Source organism: Bemisia tabaci, unplaced genomic scaffold, assembly GCF_918797505.1.
Source record: "Bemisia tabaci unplaced genomic scaffold, PGI_BMITA_v3".
Lineage (NCBI taxonomy): Eukaryota > Metazoa > Arthropoda > Insecta > Hemiptera > Aleyrodidae > Bemisia > Bemisia tabaci.
The window spans coordinates 13,090-32,198 of record NW_027311802.1 but is presented as its reverse complement, the minus strand read 5'-3'; the positions used below and the strand labels follow the sequence as shown (position 1 = coordinate 32,198).

Genomic DNA, 19,109 nt, shown 5'->3' with positions numbered 1-19,109 from the left:
AGGAAAATCTGAGAATTCACCTTAATTTGACGTTTGGCGGTGTGCACGATGGAACAGGTTACGACGACTGCGTGATAAATGTACAGCAGGAACGGCACAGGAGACAAGGCGGCATCACTTAATTTCTTTATCGCACTTTCATTTATTTCTTTATTTTTATCAAAACGCACTCAATTTTTTTAATCATTCGAATGTAGTTCGTTTTTATAGATTACATGGAGCCCAAAATAAATTTGGATCCGCACAAAGCCCAAAAAGTAGAGTAAAATCGATTTTAAAAAGTAGGTATTTAAGTTTTATATCCCTTTGCAAACGTTAAGAAACTACCCAACTTTAAACCCAAAAATGGGAACTACAATGAAAAAAGATGATCGTCGGAAGGTTTCACGTATGGTAAAATTTATGCTGTAAAAGGGGATAAAGTGATCGGATCTTCAGAAATTTGGGAGGCTATGATTGTGAGGAGGAGAGGGGTGGAGGCATTTGAGGAGAGGTTAATGGAAGAAAAAATTATTTACGTCAAAGTTGGGTCAACCTTTATTTTTTGCTGTATGAGTATGTGCCACTGAGACAAGTTTAAGTTTATAACGAATAGTTTATTGAAAATAGGTTCAGCGGCCTTGTGAAGACGTGTTCCGAGGACCATGCTTTTGGAAGAAGAAAAAAATCGAATGCTGTAACATTTTTGAGCTACAAAAGACCGAGTTTGGATTCTGCTATTCGTTCAACTCGGATGTGTCTGAATGGAGTAAAACGTAAGTAACTTATTACACCCCCCCCCCCCCCTCCACGCAAAAACCATCTGAGGATAAAGAATGCGAGGTAGAGATTTCTTGAGCATGTAAAATACGATTTCAAACTAAAAAATGACAGACATTTCAAAACTGTCTTGTTTTTTCGGGAATACCGGGACCTCTCACAATGCATCCCTACTAAAAATTTCTCGTGGGAATTTCACTCAGGCTGTTTTGGGCATTGGAATAATTCCTCTGAGAAGATGCTCCCATGGGAAATAGCTCCCATGGGAAGTGGCTCCCCTGGAAAGTGGCTCCCGTGGAAAGTGGCTCCTCTGGAAAGTGGCTCCCATGGGAAGTTTCTCTCATGGGAAGCTCCCTAATCTGTGCCCAAAATGTCGTCTCTACTAGCAGAGCCATAGAAGAAAAAGATTAGGTAAGGATTAAACACGAAAATCAATTTGTACTATTGCCGTGGCATGTTTCAGACATAAAAGGAATTCTTAGCCATTATGTACATCTCCGCAACGTGGTCATTCCCAAGCGGTCTTCTATTTAAGTACTAACTATGCTCGACGTTGCTTAGCGTCATGTGAGTTGGAATCTCTAGTCATAGAAGTTAGCGAAAACTGGATAGAGAAATTCTGCTCATATGAGTTAAATTCTATTCATCTAAGTTGAAATTCTACTCAAATGATATTCATAAGACTTTAATTTTCTACTCATTTAAGTACTCGCCATTTTTTAGCAGGGCTACGTTGCCAAATTTTCGAGAAAAATCGTTTCAAAGAGCCAGAAATGGCCAAAAGTTGATAAATTGCTACGTCCAAGATTCAAGAAAGTGGGGAACAACTTTTAAATAGACGTACGGAACAGCTCTTACAACAACATATACACAACATATATAGGTACAACATATCAAAAGAGTATGGTTATACCTGGATTCCCACGTGTGAAAATTGACCGGGATGTCGTGTTTAGGGGCCTTTTTTACTTGAAGGTTGCTCTTTTGAATGTTTTTTAACCTTAGTCACCCTCTATAGGCGTGTACGATATTTATTTCTCTACGTACTTTTCATTTCGGTCCATAAAAATGGCATCCCGTGAATTTTTAAAGGCCTAACGGTCCATTTGTTGCCAAATTTTACCAATTTTTAGGAATTTTTTCAAGTTTACAGGCGTTAATTTTAATTTAATCTAAAAACCGTGTACATTTTCGGAAAGATTGTACAAAAGAACATGCATAATGTGCTTTGTAGTTTTCCCCTACTTTCCCAAAATTTCGAGAAAAATCGTCCTGAAGTGTCAAAAACTTAATGTTCGGTGAGATGCATTGCGATTTTCCATATTGGTTACGTTATTGGTAGTGAAAGAAAACTTAAAATTCACTTCCTAGAATCTTCCATTCCAATTTTTAGCGTTATCCCCGGTAAAAATGATCAGTTAAAATTTGAACTGATATCGGTTGATATCAGTTGAGCATCAACCGATATCAGTTGATTTCAACTGATATCAGTAGAGCTTCTACTGATATCAGTTGAACTTCAACTGATACCAGTAGATGCTCAACTGAGCCCGGACTCGAGTCAGTTGAGATCCAATTGGTACCAGTTGAGGCCGGACTCGAGTCAGTTGAGATCCAACTGGTATTAGTTGAGGCCGGACTCGAGTCAGTTGACATCCAGCTGGTACCAGTTGAGGCTGGACCAGAGTCAGTTGACATCCGACTTGTACCAGTTGAGGCCGGACTCGTGTCGGTTGAGATCCGTGGTACATAAGGCGGGACTCTAGGGTGTGCCTTATTTTTGAGTTTTGCGAAAATCAAGTTGGTCAACCCCTAAAAAGTTTCTATGTAGTCTCTAAATGAACCCCCTAAAAGGAAAAAATTTTAAAAAAATTTTAACCCGTGCCTCAAAGGGCCTAAAGGGCCTAAACCCAAAATTCAAAAATTTTGGCAAGCGACACATCAATTCTGAAGGAAAATGGCAAGTTACGGCCCTTTTAGGGCAGAAATTTCGTCCGTTTTGCCGTATCTTGAAGCGTAAGGTCACAAACGGCCCAATGACGACGTGAGGCTATGGGCTGGCGGGGCGCGCCGCGGCCGGCCCGCCGCTGAGCGTGCGCGCGCGGCAGGGTTGCGTATCGCCGCTTTACAACGGCGTAGAGGAACGAACGGTGTGGTGGGAGGGGGATATCCAGTGGAAAAGCATCCACATTTTCTATCCATATTGAAAATGCATTATACTTTTTCAATATAGATGAGGAAATATGAGCCATACAAGGAAGTGATGAAAAGAGTGACAAATACATATATATACTAGGGGGCCCTGCCCCCTGCCCGCTACGCGGCCCAACCCCCTGGAGGGCGCTTCGCGCACTCAGGCTTGCTTCGCAGGCCCTTTACGCATATGTATAGGCAAAAATGTTCTTCCACTTTAATACACAATTTTGTGTTTGAGCTGCATCGATTTCAAAATTTTTAACGTAACACTCAGATTTGTAAATGATGAGGAACAGGTGGATGTACATAATTTGGTATTAATGGAGGCAGTATATTGACGGCTAAACTCGGGAAACGTGTATCTCATTTTGCGACGTCCTATACTTCTCGTCATACTTTTTTTTACATTTTTTTAATTTATCGGAAAACCAATCAACGTACTGAATGTTTTGAAAACGACTGTGATTTCACTTCTGCTCGAAGAATATTCTGTGAAAATTTAAAGCGATAAAATTCGCTCATTTCTCTTTGAAATCTTAAATTAGATGCGGAAATCTCGAAAACCGTGAGCAAGGTACGTGGTTTTCGACTTTAGCCATCGTTATGCAAAAAGAGCTCTTATATGCAATATATCGCTGAAATTGTTGAATTCGGCATATATTTTTCGGCGAATCCAGTCCTCATGCATTTTTATACTTTGACAGAAAATGTGAGCTGAAATTTCAAAAAATGTATTTTTTGACATTCACATCCGCACGTTGAATTTAACTTTTCTTTTCTTATTTTCCTTTGAGAAAGGAAAGGGATTTTATTTGCGCTGCGTTGAATAGACACGCATCAAGTCGCATGTAGATGAACTCGAGAAAAGGGAAAAGTGAAGAGTTAGTTGAGCTGAAAACTACTCTTAACTCAATTTTTTGGAAAATGCGACTTGGTGCGTTTTTGTAGAATGAGGAAAAAATGAGTAAAAAACTTATACTTTGGACCTTGAACTTTGAACCCTGAGCGATGCACCGTCCCTCAACTCTCGTAATGAGGAGTCCTACAAGAGCTTTTCTATTGTTCTATAGTTTATTCGAGTCACTCAGGTAGAATCCCACACCTCGACGTTTCTAGCGGAAACGACATATCTCTCACGCTATTAACATTGGACATAAGTAACATGAGCTTTAAAAGCTCTAAAACATTAAAAGTTCGGGGTTTCATAATTTTTTGCACATCTACAGCTATTACAGATGACATACATGTAAAGATCATCCTTATCGGTCCGGTAGTTCGTCAGAAATAGTGCTTCCAAGATTTTGCTTGTAGCTGTATAATATAGATATGTAGTTTGTACGGTTAGGAGTGTAAGTGGGGAAAATTTGCCATAACTACAGAACAGCCCTGAACATCTCCGGGAAATAAAAGCTGCTATTGATGAGAGGTTTGCATGAGAGGTTTAATTAAGGACTAATTAAAAAGATAGGTGCGATGTTGTCGAATCGTAAGCCCTTTACGCGATCAAAAGCGATTAGTGTAAATTTAATTGGAAAAGTTTAAGAAAAATTTGATGAAAGAAAATTGCCCCAAATTCTGGAAGTGCTTAAAGTGTTTTTCTATTATGTGAAGTTTTCGCACATTAATGTCAATGGCGGTGCGTCAAAAACCTCTGATCTTGTAATTCCAATATGGAATGAAAAATGTAGAATCCCTGTGATACATAGTGTCTATGTTTCATCCACCCACCTTTTCATTAGTGCATTTAACGTGACATCAATTAGAAAGTTTAATTCGAGAGGTTCAATATGGCTTACCCACTTACATTTTCTGGTACTGAACCCCCCCCCCCCCCCCCCGCCACAGTTACTTGCTATAATCAAAAATGTAATATTAGTTTCTCGAAAAAATATGATTTAATTTGGGGTTTGAACCCCACTCTTTATAACCGTGGGCAATGCCCTTGACCACTCGGCTACTGGGGAAGATTTGAGTAAATGAGGCTAATGTGTCATTTAGCCCCGTGGGTGAGGCCAGGCAATCAACATCAGCTGTAAGTTGGCGAAGCCAGATTGAACCGATTGAATAAAACTTTCTAATTGATGCCGCGTCAAATACACCAATGAAAAGGAGGGTAAACAAAGTCTTATTGATGTATCAAACCTTCAGTAATTTCATATGAAATGAAAAAACCTATTTTCTTCCGTTTGGCGGGACTCATTAGCGAGCGTGAATTTTTCCTGTCGAGAAACTCTCTCCTGGGCGCGAGCTTTCTTCTTGTCTGCTCTCCTCACCTCTGCTGCAAGGATAGTATCCTTCACTGTGGATATTATGCATTCTCATCCAGGTTTTCGTTGAAGAATTAAACATGCTTTATCCTCTTCATTTTCCATGATATCTAGAGTATTGCATAAAGCAATGTCGAATAACACGTCGATTTTTGCCGTAAAATCAGTCTCCAAATTCTCTTGAACCAGCGATCGACGGCTAGCATTTTTTGATACGCGCCTCCACTCCTCATAAAAATGTAAACATTTTTAAAAACATGGACACTATGTATCACAGGGATTCTACATTTTTCATTCCATATTGGAATTACAAGATCAGAGGTTTTTGACGCACCGCCATTGACATTAATGTGCGAAAACTTCACATAATAGAAAAACACTTTAAGCACTTCCAGAATTTGGGGCAATTTTCTTTCATCAAATTTTTCTTAAACTTTTCCAATTAAATTTACACTAATCGCTTTTGATCGCGTAAAGGGCTTACGATTCGACAACATCGCACCTATCTTTTTAATTAGTCCTTAATTAAACCTCTCATGCAAACCTCTCATCAATAGCAGCTTTTATTTCCCGGAGATTTTCAGGGCTGTTCTGTAGTTATGGCAAATTTTCCCCACTTACACTCCTAACCGTACAAACTAATATATGTATTTGTCACTCTTTTCATCACTTCCTTGTATGGCTCATATTTCCTCATCTATATTGAAAAAGTATAATGCATTTTCAATATGGATAGAAAATGTGGATGCTTTTCCACTGGATATCCCCCTCCCACCCCACCGTTCGTTCCTCTACGCCGTTGTAAAGCGGCGATACGCAACCCTGCCGCGCGCGCACGCTCAGCGGCGGGCCGGCCGCGGCGCGCCCCGCCAGCCCATAGCCTCACGTCGTCATTGGGCCGTTTGTGACCTTACGCTTCAAGATACGGCAAAACGGACGAAATTTCTGCCCTAAAAGGGCCGTAACTTGCCATTTTCCTTCAGAATTGATGTGTCGCTTGCCAAAATTTTTGAATTTTGGGTTTAGGCCCTTTAGGCCCTTTGAGGCACGGGTTAAAATTTTTTTAAAATTTTTTCCTTTTAGGGGGTTCATTTAGAGACTACATAGAAACTTTTTAGGGGTTGACCAACTTGATTTTCGCAAAACTTAAAAATAAGGCACACCCTACGGGACTCGTGTCGGTTGAGATCCAAGTTATGTCAGTTGAGGCCAGACTCGTGTCGGTTGAAATCGAAACTGTTTCAATAGTGGATCGATTCGGCATCAGTTGCGGGAATAGGTTTAGATTCAAGCATCCAATCAGAGTACAGCTGGATTATGCCTTTTTTTGCTATTTTCCGCTATGGGGCCGTCCTATAAATTACGTAAGGCACTTTTTCCAGTTTTAAGACCCCCTCCCTCTCGAAAGGAATTTTCTGCCCCTCGGCCACCTTACTTCAACAATACCCCTAAGGCAGCCCTTGACACCCTCCCCCACTGCCTTGCGTAATTTGTGGACGTAATGGGCCCTGCAGCGGAAACCAGTGGTCTCCATTTTGAAATCTCTTAAAAAAGAAACTTTTTATATATATATATATATATAAAGTTTCCGTATAGATGAATGGCTAAGTGCAAATTGCCTATCCTCCTTTTTGAAGGGGCTAAAATCAATTCGTTGGAAAAAAATTGCAATAGATATGGTACAAAAAATGGTAATGAATGTCAATTTTAGGTTGAATCGCAGGTTCTTCACATTTGTATGTAAAGGAGCCCCACTTTAAAATTAATTTGATAAAGGATGGCAAAAAAAAGAGAAACTGAACCAACATTGTACTTAAGGTGATTGCAAATTTTACCGCAGAAAATGACTCTGTCAATTAGAATTTTTGAATTAATATTGGAGATACCCCAGTTAGAACAAAATATTTTGAAAATATTTTAGAAATACTGCCGTTGTTTGGAAAATATTTTCAAGAAAATAATTCCACGAAAATACTGTAAAAATAGTTTTACAATATCTTTTAAATCAAATTTTTAAAATATTAAAATTAATTATTATATTTTTGCGATATTTAAATGAAAATGTTTTGGAAAAATAATTTTAAAGCAATTACTAAATATTTACATTTTTAGTTGTAAAAATACTACAAAATATAATTTTAAAATTATTAATAAAATATTATAGAATATGCGCGCGCTCTAGGAGCTGTTTTTGGCACGTATGTTCTTTTCTGATAAGATAAGATATTTTATTCAAAAAGTAAAACATAAATAAAGAACAATATTAATCTGCCCAGCAAATTGTGATGCCCAATTAATCTGCCGGATCAGACATAAAATTAAATTCAACTGATAATAAAAGAAAAAAGAAAGGGGAAAAAAAGAAAACACACAAAATAATAATAATAATAATAATAATAATAATAATAATAATAATAATAAAACAAGAAAATGTCTGACAATGCATAAAATGCACCACCCATCCGCAAACGTTGACAGGCTATACGTGAGCAGAAAACTAGGAGGACGAGGACTTAGGCAAATAGAATCAACATACAAATCTTCCATCATCAATGCGAAGTACTACCTCCAGGAAAAAAAAAACGAAGACCCTTTTCTCAAAGCCGTATATGCCGTCAACCTTGCTCTAGACAAAGACCACATTGCGAAAGAAGCAAACAAGTTTGAAGCCGAGCTCGGAGAAAACTTTGAAGTGGCCCCCATAAACAGCAGGAAGCAAAAAATCAAAAAGAAAATCTCAGAAAGCATCAGAACCAAATGGAAAGGAAAGATCATGCACGGGCAGTATCCACTGATGCTAGAAAATGACTCTATCGAGAGTAATCTCTCTACCATCTGGCTCAGTAAAGGTGTACTAAAAGCAGAAACAGAGAGCCTAATTGTAGCGGCACAGGATCAAGCCTTAAACACAAGGTACCGAGAGAGGAAAATCCACAAGAAACATGTGAATAGCAAATGCAGAATCTGTCACCAGTTCGAAGAAACCATTGAGCACATAACATCAGGTTGCCCAATTCTAGCCCAAAAGGACTATATCGAGAGACACGACAGAGTATGCACCCAACTTCACTACAGCCTCTGCAAAGAATATGGAATCGAAGTCGACGCAGATAAATGGTATGAACACAAACCGAAAAACACTGCAACAACCAGAGATGGAGAGACAACGATCCTGTGGAACTTCCCTATCAGAACCGATAGAACTGTTGAGGCAAACAGACCGGACATCATCCTACGTAGGAAAGGCCAAACGTGTCTGCTGATTGACGTCTCTATCCCAGCAGACAGGAACATCACAAAAAAGGAAGCTGAGAAGAAACTAAAGTATAAAGACCTAGAGATCGAAATCAGCAGGATGTGGAAGACCAAAACCCGAGTCATACCCTTTGTGATAGGAGCTACCGGAGCAGTCTCTAAAGACTGGACTAAACTGAAGAACGAAATCCCTGGGAAACATTCGCTAGTATTGGCCCAGAAGTCTGCTGTGTTAGGCACTGCCAGAATCCTCCGGAAGGTCTTAAGCTAGGTGGAGCAGCGCGAATACACCTAGAACGTTCCCACACACCAAAAACACCCCTACCGCCTACCACCTCAGGAAAGAAACCTTTAGGCAGGCGTCCTCCAGACACCTACCCTGCCTCGGTTCCTAAAACAGGTATCCTAGTCCGTGACGAGCCACCCCCCAAGGGGGAGTGAAAAAACCACCACCCGGCCACCCAAACCACAAACAGCCCTCATACCTAGGAGCATTGTTTGCCCCTGTGTGAGGGCTTAAAGCAACCCAGCAAAGCTGGTGACAGCAGTGAATATGAAAAATAATAATAATAATAATAATAATATATCCATAATACGATAATCCAATAAAATGATAGTTAATATCCAGAGCACTTACGCTGAGAAGATAAGTAAGTACATGCCTTTGGCGGACGAAATCAAGTGCCTCTGGAAATTGGACAAAGTAATAATTGTGCCAATTATTATTGGAGCAACGGGGGAGATTCCTGTGAAGTTGTTTGATGGTCTTAGGAAGATCAACCTTAGAGAGAGGCTATTTCAACAATTACAGAAAGCAGTTTTGCCAGGGAGCTGCAGGATTGTAAGGCGAGTTCTGGGTGATGGATAGTTACCACCAACCGAAAAATTAACCTGCATTTTAAACTTCAATTTTAAATTTCTACTCCAATTTTAAATTTTTAACTCCAATTTTAAAGTTTTAACCTCAATTTTAAGTTTTTTTTTACTCCAATGTTAAAGTTTTAATCCCAATTTTAAATTTTTCACTCCAATTTTAAAGTTTTAATCCCAATTTAAAATTTTTACTTCAATTTTAAATTTAAGGACTCTCCTTTGCATTGAATTGCCGGGGGAGGACTAAATATCTACCGGTCTCGAGCTGTGAATCGAGATACGAGAACATAATAATAAATAACATAAATGCATCGACATAAATTCAAACTAGAAAAAGGTCCGAATAATTAAAACTGGAAAAAGACGCAATTATAAAAAAACAGGAATTTGGTTTTTAAAAAAAATAAAAAAAAATGAGAGAGTCAAAAAAACGAGAAAGTTAAAAAAAATGAAAGAGAGTTAAAAATAAAAAAAAATAAAAAAAAAAAAATAAATAAATAAATGAAAATGAAAATTTGAAATACATGAATATGAATATCTTGAGTGCAATTAATAAAAAATTTGAAACATAAATTACACGATGAAATAAAAAATAATAAATAATAAATTATGGTAAAATATTAAAAGAATCCGTCAATAAACAAACATATTACGGACTCAGAGGCCTGCGATAGTTAAGAGATTGAATTTCGGGGCCCCTCCGTATCAAGCCTGGCTGGTCTAGCGGTAAGTTACTGGACTACGGATTGCAACTTCATCCCGAGGCGTGGGTTCTATTCCCGACTAGGGCGGCGCGGATTGTAAAGTTAGTCCCAACTCTACGATCGATCAATTTGAAATGACACATGTGCACCATCGAACGAACGTTAGTACCAAATACATCACCTAGAGTGCGCGCTCTCTAGATGCAATATTTGTGCAATATTTTCAGAACATTGATTATTTTTAAATTGATCAACTGATCAGATATCTACTGATGTCAACTGACGTCAACTGACAATTTCTACTGACATCAACTGATCAGATACCTACTGATGTCAACTGATTTTTTCGCACCAAAACACAGTTGACGGTCAACTGATAACATCTCAACTGATCATTTTTACCAGGGATCCTTTTCCATTTAACTTTATCCAATTAACAATACTCCATCTTTTTAGCAGAGAATCGTGATAAATATAATCATGATCAATGAAATCAAGCGATACAAAGTACCTAGGTAATCACCATGCTGTCGTATGACGTAGGCCACTTCCCCGTTCGTCAAAACATGCATTGTCAACACCTTTTGTTGGCTCCACTGACTTGTTTTTTGTTTGTCTCTTTTTTGTCAAGATATTTTGTCGAATGTTTTTGGGTTGCCGCCTAAAAATCATCTTGTTTCCATTCTTAGGCGTTCAAGGGTTAAAAATGTCAGTGACAAATTCTGGATTGACGAAAGAACAGACAGCTTAAGGCCAAGAAGGACCTCTACTTACGGAAAATTCAGCGGACTCCATGTTACAGTCAACACTCCTTTGCAAAGTGAAATGCCGCCCGGTCTCCCTGATGCAAAGCCAGGGGTAAAAGTACGCAGAATACTCAAATAAATGGACGAATACAGGGTAGAGAAGAAGTCGTTTAGAGATGGCTAAGTATATTTTAAACGGTTGACCCTGAAGAGTCGAGGTTGGGATCACTTCATCCATGTAGAAAAGTACCTCTCAACTCTGACAGGGCTGTATGTGCGTAATGTTTTTTACTCAAAATTTTCTTGGTGTCACCAACTGCGTTTTATCGTCAGGTTTTGGTTTTTATGAAAGCAATGTCATGGCGATGAAGCCACCTTTTGTCGACTGTTATGATTTTCCACCAAACATCATCTTCATCCGAAAATCAATGTTTTCAGAGGTTGAATTGAACCGAACTGCGTTTTGAACTTTTATCCTCTCTCCTTCCCCTACTGTATTGTACTTACATTTGCATGCACAATTTGACAAGAAAAATGTGCCTCATGTCCAGTAGGTATTACCCTACTGCACCCACTTCTGAGCCCTCTCATGTGTGGATCGCATTTAGCAAAAAGGAACCAGCGCGATAACAGTGTTATAAGAATGTTGCTTCTTCATATTTATACAAAAAAGAGGGTTATTCATACAGGCGAAAAATGTATCCAGCCCGGAATGTACGAAACTTTGTGGGCTAATAGGACTAGTTGAGAGAGACTTATCCCTAGATCCGTTTTTGCAGGAACCCCAGGGAAACAGCGTTGCCATTTTTTAAAGTCATAACCTTCAAGCGTCCATAACATTCGCAAAAATGCAGTTACAGAGCTCGTATTTATATCCAAAAACGCAGAAAATTACGCTCTATCGACTCACGCAAGAGAAATTTTAATTTGACTCCGTTGTTGCCACGTTTTGGCCATTTTTTAAATTTTTGTAATTATTTAAAATTACGTTACCGCCTAAAAAAGTGTTTGCGGTTGGTAGGGATTGAATAAAAACCTGTCGGAATTATTGTTTGGTCGATTCCGCATCCATTGATATGTTATACTTTTCTGAGAGACTTAGGGAACACGAGTTGTAGCGATTTGAAAATTCGGCAACACGCCCGACGCCCGATATTGACGCTGGTTTAGGTACGTTTCGCGACTCCGTGTTAAAGCAAAACGCCTAGACCAAACAAAATTCGAAAAGTCAGTCATGTTTTGTGCTTTTTTGAAACTTTCACATGATTTTTAGAAATTCAAGTAGCGGCGGTGTTGCCGGTTTTCAATGAAAACCACCGCTGCAATCACAATTTAAAGTAGTTTTCATTTATCACATCCAGCTACATTTGTTAACCTAAACTGACCATTTGTGACATGGTGTTCACAACATTGCCTAATATCCGTCACTGATACCAGATTATACTCAATAGATAGATATATGTTGAGCCTCAATAGGTAACAGTTGAAATTTGCTACGTATCTCTTGAGGTTCAATTGATATCGGTCCAACATGAGCTGACATCTGTTGAACATCAACTGATCCAAACAGAAATGCAATAGACGTCATTTACGAGTTTAAACTTAGTCCAATGAGCCTACGTATGCATTTCAACAGGACGATCTGGTTGGCATGGTTGACAAGGCCCACTAGGCCACTTCATCAAGGCATGGCCACTACATCAATAGAGATATTTATACGAGGGTCATCCAAAAAGTAAGGTTCCCTACCTTGTATCTTCCAAGCAAAAAGAGATAAATCAAATCGGTAAAAAAGCACATATCAGGCATACTTTAAGCTTTAAAACAAGCTCAAGTTTTTGAAAATCGATTAAAGGATTCGTGAGTAAACTTAATTTTACTGAGACGACCTCCTCCCTAGTAGCAGCGTTATATAAAAATTACATAAAGTTAATGTAAAGAATGTATAAAGTGGTTAATTATATAAAAAAAACATAATATTTATATAAGAATTTGTTGAAGAATTATTGACACTAAAAAAACCGTAAATGTTATTTAAAAAAAACATACAAAAAAGGAATAATTTATGTAAGCAAAAAGATATAAATTTTAAAGTTTTTTTATATAATATTCATAATATTTTTAAATCAATATTAATTGAAACATTAGCATAAGGATTACTTAATTTGCATATAATTTTTAGATAATGAAAATAGGGAAAAAAAGAAATTTATGTAAGGAATTACTTTTAAATTTTTAAAAAAATTTACGTAATATTCATACACATTTTAAATCAATATTAATTGAAATTTTAGCGTAAAAATTACGCAATTTCCAAATAAATTTCATGTAAATATGACCTGAAAAAATGAAACAAATTTATCCGGGTGAAAAGATATAAAGTTTAAGAATTTTTTTATGTTCATATATTTTTTAGATGGATGTCAATTGAAATGTTAGCAAAAAATTACGTCTTTTCCGAATAACTTTTAGGTGAATAAAACATGAAAAAAATAATTTATGACATTAACTCTTCCTATTCTTTTCCTTTTTATTTATTCATTACAAATTTTTTACCTACACAAGAAATTATGAAGAAGATGAAAATGGAAACTAGGCCTAAAATATTATCAAAATAATACTTACCATTTCGTCGGCCTCCTATGGTGTAGTGGTTGTAGCGCTTGCTCTATGATCGGGAGGTCCCGGGTTCGATTCCCGGCCAGGCGACCCGAGTTTGATGGTCTCAAACAATTGTTGCCTGGGACTGGTTCCATAGGGACGGAGGGGGGATGGGACTTAAAGCGTAGGATTATCCCTTGAGGGCTATTTGAAGTAGTAAAAAAAAAAAAAAAAAAAAAAAAAAAAAAAAAAAAAAAAAAAAATTAGGTACGGTTTACTTAATATTTAAGTAATTTTCATGTACTTTTTACAAAAATTTTATTTATCTATCATAACGAAATTATGACATTCACTCCTCCTGTTCTCTTCCTTTTTACTTAATTATTACCTATTTTTTACGTAAAGAGGATTTAATCAAGCAGATAAAAATGAAAACTAGGCCTTAAATTTTATGTGAACATCATTTAATTTTTATTTACAGGTTATTTACAACTTACTTAATGACGAATTTTTTTTTTTTTTTTTTTTTTTTAAATAATTTTTATATAACGCTGCTACTAGGGCTGTCGCCGCGTGCCCACCTCCGGGGTCAGGATGCACGGAGAGTCGATTATTGAAGACTCGGGTTATCGCTTCTATACATCACATCAACAAGGAATTTTAAAGTTTTCATTGAGTAGGCCTTACCTTACTTTTTGAAGTAGTCTCCTTATCTTTTTTGACATTTCCGGTATCATTACAGCAGCTTCTTGATGCCTTCCGCGTAGAAGCTTTCGCCTCGACTCCAAAACCAGTCATTGACAACGATCTGCACTTCCAAATCAGTTGCTTTGCGTAGGGAAATTTTCCCACAATCCTTCAAACTCTCTTACTTTAGCTTCATGTGACTTTCATTTGTTCCCGAGCGGAAAAACTTCCACGATGGAAGCAATTTTCAATCGATTCAGAGGTACAGATAGCTGTCAATGACTGGTTTCAGAGTCAAGGCGAAAGCTTCTATACGCGGAGGGCATCAAGAAGCTGCTGTAATGATACCATAAATGTCGAAAAAAGATGTGGAGACAACGTCAAAAGTAAGGTAAGGCCTACTCAATGAAAACTTTAAAATGCCTTGTTGATGTGATGTTTAGAGGCGATAACCCGAGTCTTCAATAATCGACTCTCCGCGCATCCTGACCCCGGAGGTGGGCACTCGGCGACAGGAGGTTGTCTCTGTAAAATTAAGTTTACTCGCTAATCCTTTGACCGATTTTCAAAAACTTGAGCTTGTTTTAAAGCTTAGAGTATGCCTGATATGTGCTTTTTTACCGACTTGATTTATCTTGTTTCGCTCGGAAGATACAAAGTAGGGAACCTTACGTTTTGGATGACCCTCGTATTATTTTAATCCCTTTTCCATTCAATTTTTTTCTACAGTAGGTGAATGGAATATTTTATGGTTTTAAAATCTCGAATAATGCTGGTAATTTGAAATTCTACGGCCGTTCAAAGATTATGTCACTTGCTAAAGAAAGGAGGAGTTTCAGGACAGTGCAATACGTAGGTGGGTACCCAGCGCTGCTTGCTATTACACAAAAATCGGTCCTCCACACCAGTTTCATGGGTTTGTCGGCACGGGAGCATGGATTTTATAACAAAAATTCTATGCGATGCCTACCTACTTCAATTTGTTGTGATTTTGATTAAGAGAATCCCACATGTGGAAGGGGGCATAATGTGTAATTTTTGGGCGGCTCCCATCGTAACTGATTTCATATTCTGATTGACACTTACTTTCTTTTTCGCCCGATGAATTTAAATTCATCGGGCGAAAAAGAAAGTAAGTGTCAATCACGTAGTTCCCGATAAAGAAACAAAGGATTAGTAGTGATTTCATATTACTAGATACCATATCGACGGTGAAACTACCAAACCACGTATCTCGTTTGCGGTGTTTAAAAATCTACGCTCACATTTTATTTTTTTGAAGTAGACCAAATCAATATCATTCCTTGAAATTTTCACAGAATTTTCTCCGCACGAAGAGGAAAATCACAGACATTTTCAAGAGTGGACGTTAAGTAGTTTTTCATTTAAAAAATAAAGTATGACAGGAAGTCTGCGACGTCGCAAACCGAGATACGTGGTTTGGTAGTTTCACCGTCGATATTTGGTTGATACCATCCCTAGTTAGAATTTTCTTCCCCCACAAAAAAAAAGATAAATTTTAACCTTTTTTTTTAACTTAAAAAGTCGTAAATATTAATACAAAACATGTAATATTTATCCCATGGTTGACGTCTCTTAGATAACGCTTTCACGTTTAAAAAAACGTAAATTTGTATACTTACATTTCTGTCTTTTTCACGTAAAAATGTCTCAGGGCGTTAACCATGGGATCAATTGTACATCTTTTTTTATCAATATTTTTCTCACGTCTGGTAAAATTACGTAAAAAATATTGGAAATTACAAAAACATTTACCTACTTACGTAAAAAATATATTAAAAATAACGTAAAACTGAAGAAAAATAATCTTGGTAAATCAAGTGTTCACATGAATTTCACTTAAAATTCATATCAAAAAATTTAAAAAGAAAAAAGACGTGATTTCGCGAGACTAAACATTTTTCATATAAAATTTACATGAATTCAAGTAAATGATTTTTTTACCGGCGACAACTTGAGACTTTTTTTTAACATAATTTTTATCACTACGCAAAAAGAACGTGGAAAAAACACATAAAAATTATCTCGATCATCTTTTTTCTTAACTGAAAATTCATATAAAGACTTATTAATTTCTTCAACGCTCGCCACTCGAAAATATTTTTTTCCATAATTTACACTTAAAAAATACATGAAAAGAATGTGACGAAAACACATAAAATTACCTTAAATTCATAGAAATGTTAAATGAAATTTTTTAACCCTCCCGCAATACAGATTTAATTATTTGTTTTCAAATTTTTTTCATGATTATTTTCAATTTCTTATAAGTTGATTATTGATTTTTCATCATTGTATCTTTTCTTTACATCTTTAATTATAATTTTTGGTTTTGCATTTTGTTTTTCTTAGTCTCATTTTTAAGGAAACATAACATGTCAAACTTCACTTACATTTTAAGTGATTAAAAAAAAAATGAAAAAATTAGTCTCATTTTTAAGGAAACATAACATGTGAAACTTCACTTAAATTTTAAGTGATTAAAAAATAAAATGAAAAAATTAAGTGTAGATTCAAATTCAACACAAAATCATCACTTTCTGTCAAAATGATTCTAGTGGGGGCCCTGAAATGGCAAAAATACGTCGATGTTGATCGCATGCGCGGATGGAGTAGTGGCTCTGTCTCTTGGACGATCACCAAAGTTAAGCAACGCCGAGCGTAGTTAGTACTTAGATGGGAGACCGTTTGGGAATGAGCGCTGCCTGCTAAGCCTCGTGTCTGCAGAAATACGAGAACGGTAATTCCCAGTAGCGCTCTATGGTCGTCAATTCGTGAGGTAAATGTGAGAAACTGAAAAAATATGTAAACTTACACAAGCAGATGATGGGTTTTTAATTTGTGTCGTATCAGTTGATATATGGTACCAACTGATACCAAGTATCATTTCAGATCTGTTGATACTTCCAACTGCTACCACTTATCAGTTTAGATCAGTTGAAGCCATCAACTGACCCGATCTCGATTGATGTCCACTGATGCTCCGCGCCAAAACACCGTTGACGAACTGATACACCGTCAACTGATCATTTTTACCAGGGTTTCAACTTGAATTTGATGGAACTTTGACGGGCTTTTTCGGGCTTAAGGACTTGATTTTTTGACTTTTTGAACGTTGCCATCGTTTTTATCGCGAAAAGTTCTGTGACTAAATATTTTTATTCTCAAATCCCTCACCCATGCAACAACCCCATTCCATGCATTTTGGTGTGTAAATTAAAAATTCACAATCAGATGTCTGATCACTTGCCTTATCAGTGGTCAAGATGTCATCACTCACCTATGGGTAGTCTGACAGGGCAAATCACAGTCTTTATTGAACGACCCTTTGTATTGGATTTTTTGAAGGTGATAATAAATCATCCAGAGGGGTTCACTTTCGGTCGGGAGATCAAAGTGTCTGCGGGGAATCTGGCAGAGATTAAGATAGGCGGAGACAGACTGTACTCAACGGAACGGATGCGTGGAATGGACGTTGATCAACGGAAGTGTCTCTTCAAGGAAGACGCCTCTACTCTGGGCCTTCCGTACTACATGCGTATTAATTGCAAAACTGAGTGCTTTCGAAATTATACCTTCCAGTACTGCAACTGCTCGCCCAATTTCATGTTCTTCGACGTCGATGGTAAGTTAAATAGGTATTCACAGTTTTTGCAACCAAGTATTGCTGCCGAAAAATAGAAAGGTGAGAGGAAAGAGACTCACGGAGACATGACAGAAGACAAAGGTGTATATTGAGAACCGATAACAGAGTAGCCCGGCAGGCTGGTACACCTGACAAGGGCTAGAGTCCCCTGCCTACAGATGTCATCTATGAACTAGTGAGCCAACGAGGACTAACGATCTAACATTTTTCCTTGCATTTTTAAATTTGGGAAATTTTTAAAATAGTGGAATACAATAACTTCCAGAACAACAAGTGAGAAAAATACTTGCAAGGAAACAAGATTAGGTACCTACAAGGAATTCGTCATTATAAAAGTATGGAAGTTTCAAAGAGTGATAAAGGAGGGGTACCGATAAGGGCCGATTTTGGCCCCACTTCAAAAAATCATCTGAATCCATATTTTAAGTAGGTACCCTAGGGTAGGTGCATTCTGGCGCAAAATATTTTTGCGATTGTGCATCGTTTTCCTGCCAAAACAGCCGACTCAATTTTTCGGCTGAAAAATGGTTTTAATTTTATGACGAGCCCAAAAAAGCTTTGTTTCATGAGTACGGGAGGTTCATATTCGTAATTTTTTGCGTACTTTTCAGTGGAACAGGCGAAAATTGTCTAAACCCACTTTTAAGGGGTCATTCTAGACATTTTCAACGATTTTTGGGGTTTTTTGGCAATTTTTCACCTATAACTAGAAAACTGATGATTATACAACAAAAACGATTGCAGATTCAAAAAGAGCGTAAAAAATCCGTTAGAAATCATTGGTTAGACATTTTCTCAGCTTAAACTGTCAACACGAAAAACAGCTCTAAACTTGAGAAAACCGAAAAAACTGCATTTTCCACGATTATTAGTCTTCATTTACACCCAGCACAATTTTGCCACATCACCAAAATTTAACAGATTAAAGTTACATACCAGGACATGAAACACGCCACAAATTACGGTGTGGAAAAATTGTGCTCATAGTTAAAAATGGACTTTTGTTGAATGGAACCATCCTTGAATAAAAGATGAAAATTCTCTAACTCTCCGGGAAGATTCGCCAATCATTCATGGGATACCTGTATCCGGGTAATTTTTTGCGTACTTTCGATTGGAACGAGTGAAAATGGTGAAAAATCATGTTAAGTGGGCCATTCAAAGAATTTTTCAAGATTTAAGGGGGGTTTTGGGGTTTTTCTGTGGGGGGGGGGGGGGGGTTAGGGGTTGTTGGGGGGCTTGGAGAGCATTTTTTGTTTGTAATACACCAAAAAAATAACAAATTCAGAGAGAACGCGAAAAATTCGATTGGATTCGATACTTGACAATCTCTCTCAGCTTGGACTGTCCACAC

The 19,109-nt window shown here is 37.4% G+C and overlaps 1 protein-coding gene across 1 annotated transcript; it reads left to right on the top strand.

Moving 5' to 3' along the window:
- The first annotated feature begins 490 nt into the window (after positions 1 to 490).
- LOC140225948 (uncharacterized) lies at positions 491 to 18,905 on the top strand. Its single transcript, XM_072305994.1, has 3 exons — positions 491 to 755; positions 10,744 to 10,918; positions 17,458 to 18,905. The coding sequence occupies exons 2-3, from the start codon at positions 10,880 to 10,882 to the stop codon at positions 17,788 to 17,790; spliced, it is 372 nt and encodes a 123-aa protein (XP_072162095.1). The 5' UTR covers positions 491 to 755; positions 10,744 to 10,879; the 3' UTR covers positions 17,791 to 18,905.
- The last annotated feature ends 204 nt before the right edge of the window (positions 18,906 to 19,109 follow it).